Source organism: Octopus bimaculoides, chromosome 8 (assembly GCF_046866305.1).
Source record: "Octopus bimaculoides isolate indiv1 chromosome 8, ASM4686630v1, whole genome shotgun sequence".
NCBI lineage: Eukaryota > Metazoa > Mollusca > Cephalopoda > Octopoda > Octopodidae > Octopus > Octopus bimaculoides.
The window spans coordinates 2,451,911-2,465,557 of record NC_142935.1 but is presented as its reverse complement, the minus strand read 5'-3'; the positions used below and the strand labels follow the sequence as shown (position 1 = coordinate 2,465,557).

At 35.6% G+C, this 13,647-nt stretch overlaps 1 protein-coding gene across 10 annotated transcripts in view; it reads right to left on the bottom strand.

The window, feature by feature from the left end:
• Window positions 1-13,647, bottom strand: part of LOC106872656 (dystrobrevin beta) — a 310,067-nt gene that overhangs the window by 109,725 nt on the left and 186,695 nt on the right. For all 10 annotated transcript variants that reach the window (XM_089356021.1, XM_089356022.1, XM_089356014.1 and 7 more), the window contains 2 exons: window positions 9,504-9,612; window positions 8,376-8,542 (listed from right to left, as the gene is read on the bottom strand). In XM_089356021.1, coding sequence (XP_089212147.1) covers window positions 8,376-8,542; window positions 9,504-9,612 — 276 coding nt within the window. The remainder of the gene's footprint in view (window positions 1-8,375; window positions 8,543-9,503; window positions 9,613-13,647) is intronic.

The window sequence follows — 13,647 nt, the reverse complement described above, 5'->3', positions numbered from 1 at the left end:
GATTGGAGAGGGACAGGGTTAAAGTAGGGGACACTTGCCCAAGGTGCCGTACTGTGGGAATTGAAACTGAAACCACATAGTTGGGAAGCAGACTTCTTAATCACACAACCATGCCAACACATAAAAAAAAAAAACGAAAAAAACATGCAATTTTAAGAGCTGAGAAAGCAGGAAGTGAGGTCTTTTTTTTGCTTTTCTTTTAAGGTGTTTTTGTGATGTAATTGAAGTGAATTGAAATTGGTTGCAGGACAAGAAAATAATCTATCACTTCTGATAGAATCACTAATGTGATTCTATCAGAAGTGTTTGCAGTAATAGTTTTACATCACTATTCAAAACCCATACACCTGATACAGCTGTAGCAGTCGTAGTAGCAGTGGCAGTAGTGGCAGTAGTGGCAGTAGCAGAAGTAGTTTAGTAGTAGTAGTAGTAGCAGAAGTAGTTTAGTAGTAGTAGTAGTAGTAGTAGCAGTAGTAGTTGTAATAATAGTTTTATTGACATCTAACACCATTTTCAGTTTCTTACAACAAACCACTTTATTTAAATCCATTTTTGACACTGATTTATTTTTCTTTTTTGCAGTTTTTTCACTTTCAGTTTGATCAATTGTTGAAAGATTTCCTAAATTCCTTGTCTTTTTCGTACTCTGGCATTATTCGAAAAGAAACACCAGTCTTTATACATTTCAGGGGCCTAACTACAGGATAAAAGGTGGGGGGGAGGCCCATTACAACAGTACCATTAACGAGTTTCATTTCCAGATGGTTACATTTTTTCGGGGTGGTGGTGGTGGTCATGGGATGGTGGTGGTGGTGGGGGTGGGGTGGGGGAGGATCTCCATTTTAGGTTTCAATTCACAAGTATTTCAAGCATTAGGAAGGAAGGACGTCTGGCCATAGAAATCATGCCGAAACAGCCATCACTGCATGCTAACATGGAAGATGGATGTTTGATGATGATGATGATAATCCAAGGTTTTTTTGTTTGTTAGTTTGCTTGCACTGTTACAGAGAAAGAGAGTTATGTAACAGATAATATGAAACATACAACAAAGAAAACCTGACACACTCCATCAGTTACGACAACAAGGGTTCCAGTTGATTTGCTCAACCAAACAGCCTGTTTGTGAAATTAATGTGCAAGTGGCTGAGCACTCCACAGACATGCAGTACATTATGTATGATCTCGTATTGATAATCTCAGAATGAATCTGTCCATGGCTCTTTGTGTCATGGCCAATTGATGTTTCATCCTCTTCGTAGCAGCCCATGTCTCACCTGTGTATGAGAGCGCAGGTAGAATGGTGCTTTTGAAGAGCCTGGCATGCATGGCATTGTCCGGCTTTGTTTCAAGCCTCTCCTTTGTTGAAATAAATGAGAGAATTCGAGAATGGATTGGAATGAGTGACATGACCACAGAATACTGGAAGCACAAGTAACAGGTGGTGGACTTGTGCAGTTGCCAAGAGATTGGAGAAGGCCTCTTGGAAGGTCTCCACAACCACGATGAAATGATTTAGATAAGCAGTTGGGGTCAAGATGGAAAAGAATGGCACAATCAAGGCGGAATTGGAAGCGCATTGTGATCAGCAATGTACAACAGCATCTTCATGGTCTGGCTGATACTGTGATATTATGTATACGTAATAATTGAAATATAATCACTGGAAATGGAGGAGATAAAGGTGTTGTCCAGGTGAGCAACAGTGACAGAGTAAGGTAAAGCGTGCAAGATGAGAAATATGTTGGTTTGTGAGGAAGAGAAAGGAAATGGGTTTGACTCAGAGTCCCACACATGACTCCACCATTTGATGGAAACACCTAAAAATTATATTTTCTTCTGCATATTTAATATACAAATTGTCATTTGTGTCTTTACCTCTGCACACAATTTGTCCCTGCCAAATCTCTCCCCACCCCCAACAACAGATCTTCCTAACATCCCCCTCCCTCCACCTGTGTTCATCACTCACTACCTTCCCCTCCCACTCTCCCCACCCAATCCTCTTCACCATTTCATTTATACCCTCCTCCCTGGAACTTCTGGGTTGCTCCCAACAAATCACCACCACCACCATCTCTCTCTTTCTGGCCCCGTTCCCTCTTCTCCTCTCACCTGGTACAAAGCCCCCCCCCTCAGTCAAGGTGGGTGTTTGTCTTGCAGCAAGTTACTCGATGACCTTGCAGTTGTTGTGCCATGAAGAAAGCAGTCCAGCATCGCTCTGTGTGCAGTGGCTGATGTTAGGAAGGGCAGGCAGCCGTAGAAGCCACGCCAAAAGCAGACCTCACTGCAGTACAATGCAGTCTTTTGGTTTGCCAATTCCTGTCAAACCGTCCAACCAATGCCAGCACTGAAGATGGACATATGATGATGATGATGATGGTGATGGTGATGACGATGATGATATACATACTACAGCATACGTAATATATACACACTAAAAGCCAAATAATAGCTTGTTTGGACATTACATATGTATACAGTATGTGTGTGTGTGAGACCATACTTATATAAATCTTATTACATTCTGGATGCATTAGCATACTACACACACACACACACACACACACACACACACACACACACACACAGAATTGAAAAACATTTCAGCATAAATGAAATGAATTCATATACACACACATATATATACGTCAGATTATACATATATATTGAAGGTATGTGACTTAGTGGTTAGGGCATTCGGCTCACAATCGTAAGGTCGTGAGTTCAATTCCCGGCGACACATTGTGTCCTTGAGCAAGACACTTTATTTCACGTTGTCCCAGTCCACTCATCTGGCAAAAATGAGCAGTACCTGTAATTCAAAGGGGCCAGCCTTGTCACATTCTGTGTCACACTGGATCTCCCTGAGAATTACATTAAGGGCATGTGTGTCTGTGGAGTGCTCAGCCACTTGCACATTAATTTCAAGAGTAGCGTGGGATAAAGTAATATAGTTTAGCTTGCAGCACAGACACGCATGCACACACACACACACACACACACACACACACACACACATATATATATATATATATATATATATATATATATATATACATACAAACATATATACATACACACATATAAACATTTATATATATATATATATATATATATATATATATATTTACATATACATGCACACATATATATACATTTATATATATTATATATATATATGTATGTATATTAACAGACACATACATATACAGACATACATATATGTACACATATATACACACACCGATATACATATGTATACACACATATACACACCCACACACAAAATCGAAACAAGATAAGGTGATAAGAGTAAGAAAGATAAGAACCAGAAACCAAGCTAAGTCCTCAAGTAATCAACTGTATCACTTCCTGGCCATCCTCACCATCATCCTCACCATCACCATCATCATCGTCATCATCATCGTCATCATCATCATTATCGTCATCATCATCGTCATCACCATCATCATCATTATCATCATCAACAGTATCACATATATAGTTTTTTTTTTCAGATTGGATACAAAATCTTATTTCCTATTTCTGTTTTTTACAATTTAACACTTTTTATATTTTTTTTCTTTTATTCTGGAATTTTTTAATTTTTGTAATATTGCAATTTTGCTAATCTTTTTTCCTATGATTTACATGAAACCACTGAAAATGGGGGTTGAGTTGGAGAGAGCAGGCAAAGGGTTCTTTCCACCCTTCATTTCAACTTTGCGTTTAGACATGGGAACTTTTAGATAGTAATTCAAACTGCTCAAAATAGCAGTCAAATCTCCCATAAATTACAAAACTAAAAAACTCTCAAAAGAGCTGAACAGCAGAAGGCCTTCAAAGAAGAAACCCCACTCAGCCAAGTGTTTTGGACCTTAACTTCTTGCACCCTAAGGGGGCCAGGCCACATCCCAGTCATGACTTGTTGCACATTTAAACCAAATGGAAATTTGACAAGATCTATCTGGACTTCCCCCCCCCCCTCCACTGCCTCTGCTTTCAAATTTATCTTTCTTGGGTTTGGAAATAATGTTGGTAGTCATGGAGAAAAGCAAACAGGATACTGACTCTAAAATTGGTGGCATTGGTTATCTGGGAATAACCGATGCTTGAAGGTAGATTGCTCATGAGAGTAATATTATTCCTCACAGATATACTCAACCATTGTTGACCTGGAACTCAATAACAACAATAAACCATCATTTGTTATTTTATTGTTTCAGTCAGATCTTTTTGGTTCTATAGAGAAAATGGAAAGTTCTCAAAACTAAAATGGTCCTATTTAATGTTACAAGATACCATTGGAAACGGAGGAGACAGCTTTCACCAAAATAACTGTAATTATAGGCTAAACTCTTTTGGTACCATATTTCTTCTGAAATATACTGTATTTCTCTCAATAAATTTTGAAAATAATGAAGAATTTAACTAGAATCATTTTACCATTATTAAACTGGTGACTGAAACAGAAATCTTGAAGGAGAGTTTTAAAGTGGATCACATTGAAACAGGAAGTTTGCTTTGTAGAACCAGGGGTAGTAGGTGGGTTGATAGGTAAAAAGGGTTTTGCTGCTGTTTACGACAGAAATTAACAAGAAATTAGGAAGAAACATTTTAATTTAGAGCTCTTTAAAATAGGAAATATGTCTGGCAGCTTGGAACCAAAATAGTTAAGCTGATATTGAGAACTTGAAATTTTTGAGGAAAGTTTTAAATTCAATTCTCTTTAAAACAGGAAGTGTGCATCAAAGAATCAGGGTCAGTCACGGGTGGGTTGGCACTGAAACAGTTGGGTGAGTGTTTGGAATGTAACACAAAATTTTGAAGGAAAGTTCTAATTTAAATTATTTTAAATCATCAAATTTGTATTCTGAGACCAGAAGCAATCTCAGACAGGTTGGCAAAGTGAAAAAACAAAAATTCTATAACAAGTGAAATTAATTCAATAATGTTGTGATTAATAAACAGTGTCATATGAATTTATTCTAAATACAAAGCATATAATATTTGCATTAACACGTTCTACAAAGAATATGTTTATATTGATCTATACAGATTCTACGAAAGTATATATTTGTGTTGATCTATATAAATATTCTACAAAGCCAGCTAATCATTTTTATACCAACATAAGAACATGCAACTAAAAGAGAAAAACTACACACACACACACACATATATATGTGTATATATAGAGAGAGTGACTTTGGAAATATTATATACACAAGATGTTATATGGAAGATTTCAGATGCATAAATACGAAAGGAAATAAAAGTCAGACAGGCATTAGTTGTGAATATTATTACTTATGAGCTACTATTTATAAGACTAGAAGAGTTTAGTAACTACTATTTACTATGCTGTAAGTTAATTTTACAAGTTCAAAAACAAGAAACAAAGTCTAAGGTGTCACTTACTGTGCTTCCCTGTCGGAGTCAAAAATAGAGAGAGAAAGTGTGAAAATGGATTTTAAATGGATTTAAATGACATTTTTAGCTTTGAACATTATATTTCTCAAAATAAATGTAAAGATGTTACTTTGTTTAGATATTTTTGGTCGTCCATGACTAGTAAAACGAAGAACTGAAACTGATTTGTAAATGTATTAAGAAAAAGAGCACAGTCATATATCTATATATCTATATATTTATATATGTATATATGTGTATATATACATGTGAGTATACACATGCATGTATGTGTTTAAAAATATATAATGTATATGTCTAAGATAACAATTATCTAGATTTAGTGATAGGCACACACACACACACACACACACACACACACACATATTCAGTAATGCATGGCAGAAAGGCTTTCTGAATACTAAGAAGGTTTTCTTTTTTTTTTTTTTGTTGAGGGGAGATATTATCCAAGCGAACAAACTGTGTCATGCTATAGACACTGGGTTGTTTGTTATAAGAGAAATGTAAAGTGATAAGAGCAGGGGGGGAAGATAACACTATACGTAGCACACAATACCCAATGAAATGCAAACCCGACAGTGAAAAGACTGATTTTCCATCTCCAGGTTAAAATATTTATCTCAAAACACCCCCCACCACCACCACCACATGTTACCCCCCCCCCTCACACAGGTATTATTACAGCCAGGTTTTATCTAACCCATTACACAATACTTCATAGGTGCAGGAGTGGCTGTGTGGTAAGTAGCTTGCTTACCAACAACATGGTTCTGGGTTCAGTCCCACTACGTGGCACCTTGGGCAAATGTCTTTCACTATAGCCTCAGGCCGACCAAAGCCTTGTGAGTGGATTTAGTTGACGGAAACTGAAAGAAGCCCGGCGTGTGCGTGTGTGTGTGTGTGCGTCTGTATTTGTCCCCAACATCATTTGACAACTGATGCTGGTGTGTTTACGTACCCGTAAATTGGCAGTTTGGCAAAAGAGGCCGATAGAATAAGTACTAGGTTTACAAAGACTAAGTCCTGGGGTCGATTTGCTCGACTAAAGGCAGTGCCCCAGCATGGCCACAGTCAAACGACTGAAACAAGTAAAAGAGTAAATAAAAAGTGCCAACAAAGGGGCAGTTACATGGTTGCTTGACCTGGTAGAAATAGCAGCTAAATCTCCCTCAATTTATACCCAACCAGAAATACAGGTATGTACATTCATAGTTAAGATGTTCATATTCACTCAGATATTGAAATATATACAAGGTAGAAATTATCTTGAGAGAAAAAAATATTCTTAGAGACAATCATCATCTAATGTCCATTTTCCGTTTTGGTATGGGTTGGAAAATAGGTAAAAAAAAATTACAAAATGGACAGATCAATTGATTACATGTGGATTCCCTTGTTGGCTCATGAAAATCTTATCACACATACACGCACACTTTACATTTTCTTTCACTTTTTAAGTCCACTTTGCTATGTTTGTATAATTCAGACATGGGAATTCATAAAGACATATTTTCTACAGTCAGATGCTCTCCCTGGAGATGGCTCTCCCTGGAGATGGCTCTCCTGGAGACAGCCCTCCCTGGAGACAGCCCTCCCTGGAGACAGCCCTCCCTGGAGACAGCCCTCCCTGGAGACAGCCCTCCCTGGAGACAGCCCTCCCTGGAGACAGCCCTCCCTGGAGACAGCCCTCCCTGGAGACAGCCCTCCCTGGAGACAGCCCTCCCTAGTTTCCAAACAAGGTAATATTTCCCCATGGCTGAACACAAAAGGTCAGGGAGTGGAACTGATTCAAGCAACTGCGAAGGCCCAAGCTCTTCTATGAATGGGGTGAAGCTTTGGGCCTGAATCCCAAATCCTTCATACACGCAACAGTCATTGCTGTTATTAACCCTTTTGATGCAATTCTGCCTGAAACTAGTCTTGCCCCTCTTTTTATGATGCTTCCTGTTTTCAAGTGATCTGAATCTCATGTTAATTTAGGTTCCAAACACCAGTTTCATAATGGATGAAGTTATTTTACTGAATTCTTCACTATTTTCAAAATCAACTTAACCCGTTTGATACCAATCCGGCTGAAACCAGCTCTGGCTCTGTTGTACAAATGTCTTGTTTTCATAAGTCTTGAATTAAAATCTTCCACCAAACCTTGGTCACAATTTATGTTCCTTACACTAGCTTAATGATTACTAAGTTATTTTACTAAATTCTTTGTTATATTTAAAATTAATTGAAAGAAACACAGAGCATCTCAAAATAAATACGGTAATGAAAGGGTTAAACAAAGGCAATGTATTTCAACACATATGGGAACAAAAGGTTAAAGTGATCTAAACTAAAACTCTGAACCAAAATTTCATTTCAATTTATGTTCCAAACACCAGCGAAATAATGACAATGTTAGTTTACTAAATTCTTCATTATCTTCAAAATTAACTGAAACAGAAAGGTTTAATTACTACACTTGTTAGTGATGGTGTTATTGCAGCAACAACTACCACTACTACTGCTACTACTAGTTACATCAGTAGGTATTAGCTAACATTTGCACTATAAGTAGACTAAGAAGTCTACAGCAGCATAAGAGTCTTTTGGTGGGGAAGTTTTATTTTTTTTTTTTTACTTGCTGAGTCTAGAAGAAGGACAGATACCCATGGCCATTGCAGGATCTTGGAGACTGGTGAGATCGATGATATTAGTGTCCTGTTGAAACACCTGCAGGAAAGTCATGAGCAGAGAGGAGATTCCAGGGGGATGATGTTCTGGGGTAGAAGGAATGAATGTCACAAAGTGTGAGAGATTAAAGAAAAGGATGGGGAGAGTATAAAATTGAAATCAATTTGAAAGTTAAGCTGATGTGTCCAGCAAAAACTGGTCCCGAATAAAGAGAAAATAAGATGGATTGAAGCCAGATGGCAGGGTTAGTAGCTGTTAGTACTTACATAGGATAAATATTCCTTCATTTCATGGGAGTCTGTGTGATTTCCTGATGTCCGACCTCTCCAGAAGCAATCTTGACACAATTGGTAGTTATAGCATCGCTGACATTTATAGCGAAATCCCATAAATGATTCTCGGTTGCAACCCTCACACTGAACTGGGTGTACAGCTGGGTGGATAGAAAACAATGTACTGGGTGTATAGCTGCATGTATAGAAAACAATGAGCTGGGTGTATAGAAAAGAATGTTTAATAAATATGAGGGATGTTATGTAATGACTGCCATCGTTACCTAAACATCCATCAGATTTAATACTAATTAAACATTGTTTTCTATAAAACAATGATAAATAAAATCACAAAGATGGAAAAGATAAGAGATGTTATGTAAGTTCACCAGAAAGAGAGACAAACTATCTCTGGCTGGTATATATATAGGAATCAATCACAGCAAAACGTAATCAATGCAAATTGATAGAAACTGTCAGAAGCAGATTAATATTCTTCATCCTTAAAAGATATATTAAACTTTTTGGTCAGTATTTAACTTGCTGCTGCTGCTGCTGGTGGTGTCATCATCATCATCATCATGTTCATCATTTTGATCTAAAGCCCACCCCATAAACATCAGCATTATGAAGGTTATGAGTTAGATCTAAAAGGTGTTTTGTTTGAAATATATCATAAAATCTGAAATTTCTTATTCCTCACCAGAGATCTTCAAACTCTAAAGTGGTCTTCTAGTTGTTGTTGTTGTAATGCAGATTCAATAAGAGAAATAACTAGTTTCAGTAAAATATTGATGGAAACTGACAAAGCCAGACTTCACTTCACTGTTTGTTGTAGAAGACATATTTTATGACAAGTCAAATTATTTTGAACTTTTCTTCTATAATGGCAGCAGATTACAGAATTGGTATTTCTTTTACATTGAATTGATATAACTCTTTTATAAACCAACTTACACAGAGTAAATAATTATGGTTTTAGCATAACTGAAGTATTTCAAATAAGTCTGCAGTTACCACCATAATGAACTAACCATCACAGTAAATTAACATCCTATTAATTAATGCTGTATTTAATTAACTCTAGAGAAACAAAAAAAATTAAAGTGTTGATTTACTCACCATTTTCTGCTTGACTCATTCGATGAAGAATTGGTAACCACATGAGACATTGGGGACCTGGGTCTGACATCAGAACATTTAGGAAGTCATTCACATTAACTTTTTCTCGCTGGTTAAAGGACGCCAAAGGATTAGCAACAAAAAGAGAATAAGAAAAAAGGAAAGGTAGAAAAAAAACCACAGCAAAATTCCAATGTCTTTATGTAAACAATAATAAACTTTCATGAAAATAGAACAGGTTTAGACAGAATTTCCAGTCGTGAAATGGTTTCAGTGAATAATCAATGTTTAATGTCACAATGAGAATTATATGTATATTTTGTGATATATGTATATATATATATCATCATCATCATCATTTAACGTCTGCTTTCCATGCTGGCATGGGTTGGACCTATATTTATATATATCGTGAGTTATATATATATTTATATATCCCTATGTATGTATATTTTGTGATTGCTACAGCCAGTCATTGAGTATGTTAAGATTAGTTAAAACTAATTAAACAAACTCATATAGCATTCACAGTCCCACAGTTCATACAAGCAGTTGTTGTTGTTGTTGTTGTTTAGTCTCAAGTCAATCCTGATTCAACAAACTCATAACCAAAAACATTCCACCCTTACTACCCAAATCTTTTAAGGGTTTAACTTAAGGGAAAGTTGGCTATTATTTCTAACCAGTTGAAAGACTGATAAGAGGCTCCCTCATTGACTTATATAACTAAGAACTTGTTGCAGTTTATACTTTTATTAAGACAAAGACTTAAGGGAGGCAGACACCATTTTCAGGATAGTTTTGTAACTAAGTCTCTCCTGCAATAATTCCAATTTTCATAATAATGTGACCACAAGTGCATACACTATAAACATTTGAATAAACAAACTCATTTTTAGGTATCTTCTACCCAGTCATTACAAGACTGAGCATCAGACTTGGGAAATATTGAACAGGATGTTAAGATGTGACAATTATCTTTCCATCTTTTTATTCTTTGAGAAGTAAATCTTGCATTTGAATAATTCGCAGAAACATCGGTAAATATTCCACGGTAAATGGAGAAACACAAAAGACAACACATTCAGTCAATTTAATTGATTAACTTTTGTTCAAAGATCTGACAATAATTAATCTCACATCAAAAATTAACAAACAGTAAAATATTCGTGAAAATATCAGAAAATAGCAGCAGACATCCAACATACATTAAAAATTTTATGGCAACAAATAACAACAACAACAACAACAGCAAAGTAATGGCACACTTTGCTGAATTCTTCCTGTAGCTAAAAGAAGAAAAAAATTCTTATTTAAATGAAATTTGAAGTCATTTCCTGAAATGCATTAATTGTAAAATTAGTCAGAAATGATTTTTCTATATTTTGAAATGGGAGAAAAAAAAAAAGAAAAGAGAAACAAAATTTTATATACGAATTCTACACCCAGCATGTGCACGTGTGTGTGTGATTGTAAATGTGTACTGTGAATGTATATAAATGTGAGTGTATGCATACACACAGGCACACATAAAAGTGTATATATATATATATATATATATATATATATATGTATGTATGTTTATCATCATCATCATCATACCCATGTTTCATGTTGGCATGAACAGTTTGATAAGGATCTGATAGGTCCAAGAACTGCATCCAAGAACTACTTTGGCATAGTTTCTGTGGCTGAACGCCCTTCCTAACACCGCCATCAGCACTAGTGAGGTTACCATGCAGTTTACAAGACTGCGACCCCCCCCCCCCCCCCAGGGGAATAAATTTATATAAGGAGATTAGGGATTAAAGTAAAAAAGGCCAGAACAGGTCCCTTATTGTAAAGATGACAACAATTCAGATGAGAGAAGAAAAGATGAAGGTGCTCAAGGCAGAGGTAGGAAGTGACAAAAATAAAGGTTATGACCCCTTCCAATATCCTCTTACTAATATTGCTTATATGAGACATGGCAGGGCTAATTAATCTGATAGAGGGATTTACAAAGAAATAAGGCTTATGGTCCTTAAGGAGGAAATGGAAGCTCCTAAAACTGTATGGCTTAGTTTTATCATCAACCTTATTAACTAAGGCATCAACCTGTCTGTTAATGGATGTAAGGGGTTGGAGATGGCCTTTTCATAGTTCTTATAGAATTTCCTGTAAATAAAGTCATTTTATACAGGGGAATCCAGAGTATATAATTTTCCATCCTGTTCCAAAAAACATGCAGGGATTGTGAGAAATAAAAAAAAAAATGAATACATACATACACATTCATAATGTGTGTGTGTGTGTGTGTGTGTGTGTGTGTAAAAAGGAAGAGCCTAATACATGTTGATTTCATTTACATCTTTCAATAGTCCTCCGGTGTAAATGGAAGCAAAAGATGTAGCCTCTGCACCACTGAAAAGAGAGAGAGAGATTTTTCTCTACCCCTAGCTAGAATCAAACATAAAAGCAATATAATGATTGTACATACAAACATTCACACACACACACACACACACACACACACATGTGTATGTGTGTGTGTGTGTGTGTATGTAATTGTAAATGAAATGGAGATGAGCTGAAACAAACAACAGAGAGCAGTTAGTGGTATCTATTTAAACAATAAAGATGAATAATAACATACAAAATAAATTTTTGATGCATTGAAATTATCTCCAGTTCCAGAGACCAATCACTTGTCAGCAATTGGTACCAACTCCAAATGAGATGAGGAAATAATCTCAAGAATTATGAATTCTTCAAAACTGAAATGTCATTAGAGAAAAGACATTCTGAATGTCTGAATACAAGAGAACAGTGCTGGACATGCTTCTGCCTCAATATACATCATCAGCACAGCAATTAGTCTATACATATATATCTGATGAAATTTAATTGAAAATTATTTAGCTTAGGTTATGACTGGATATTACAAAAGAAGTAATTTCAGGCAGCATCTTTGGTTTGTTTGTTTATTTACTTGTTGTTTTATTGAATGCAAGGCTAAATGAAATTTCATCTTTTGTCAGCAATTTTTACTAAAAGTATAAAATGAAAAATGATAGCAAAAGAAATTGAGATGGAAAAAAAAAATATATCAAAACATAAAAAAACAAAAAATATTAAAAATGTAAGAGAACATTAACTCTTTTTTCCAACACACACTTTTACATAAGTGTGTGTGTGTGTGTGTAAGCATAGAAAATTGGACGTTATGATGTGTGTTTATGTATATATATGTGTGTGTGTGTGTGTGTGTGTGTGTGTGTGTGTGTGTGTGTGTGTGTGTGTATATATATATATATATGTTTATATGTGTGTGTGTATATATGTGTGTGTGTATGTATGCGTGTATGTATATATGTACACAAATACACACATATATGTTCATGTGTGTGTATGTGTGTGTGTGTGTGTGTGTGTGAGTTAGTATCCATATGTAAATGTAAGATTTAAAGATTTCCAGTTCCATCTATTAAAAATGGAAGCAGATTTCAGATATAAAAAGGAAAGAACTTTGAGCAATCGTAATCAACCTGGAGAATCAGAGGAGTTCTTTGATTGCAATTGAATGTGAGAGCTTGCCAACAGCAATTCACCGAGGAAGGAACAAACACACATGCATACATACACACATACATACATACATACATACATACCAACACACACACAGATTATGGCTTAAACAGAACGCAACGCTGATGTTATCCAAATGACATAAAAAAAAAGACTACTTCCATCCATTTTTCCAACCTAATACACAAATCTCTATTTTTTATAATACACCATTCCTACAGACTGTCTTCTAATATTAATCCTGTCATGCAAAAATAATAATAATAATAATAATAAATAAATAAATAAAAATTAAAAGAGAAAGCAATGGATAATTTTCTTTAATCAAACTGGAAATTATATGTGAGATAGAACTGACATAATTAAAACGAAGCCAGGAAATTAGAAAATGTGATTGAAAGTAGCTCATAATTGGACAGCATTAAGAAGTGGAAATATTAATTCTCTAACAACAACAACAACAACAGCAACAACAACGATGAATAAGTAATCTTCAACAGCTGCAGGTAATCAAATCTACTCAGTTAAAATACAAGATAAACAGAGATATCTTTAAATCTTGTGGTCAATAACATAT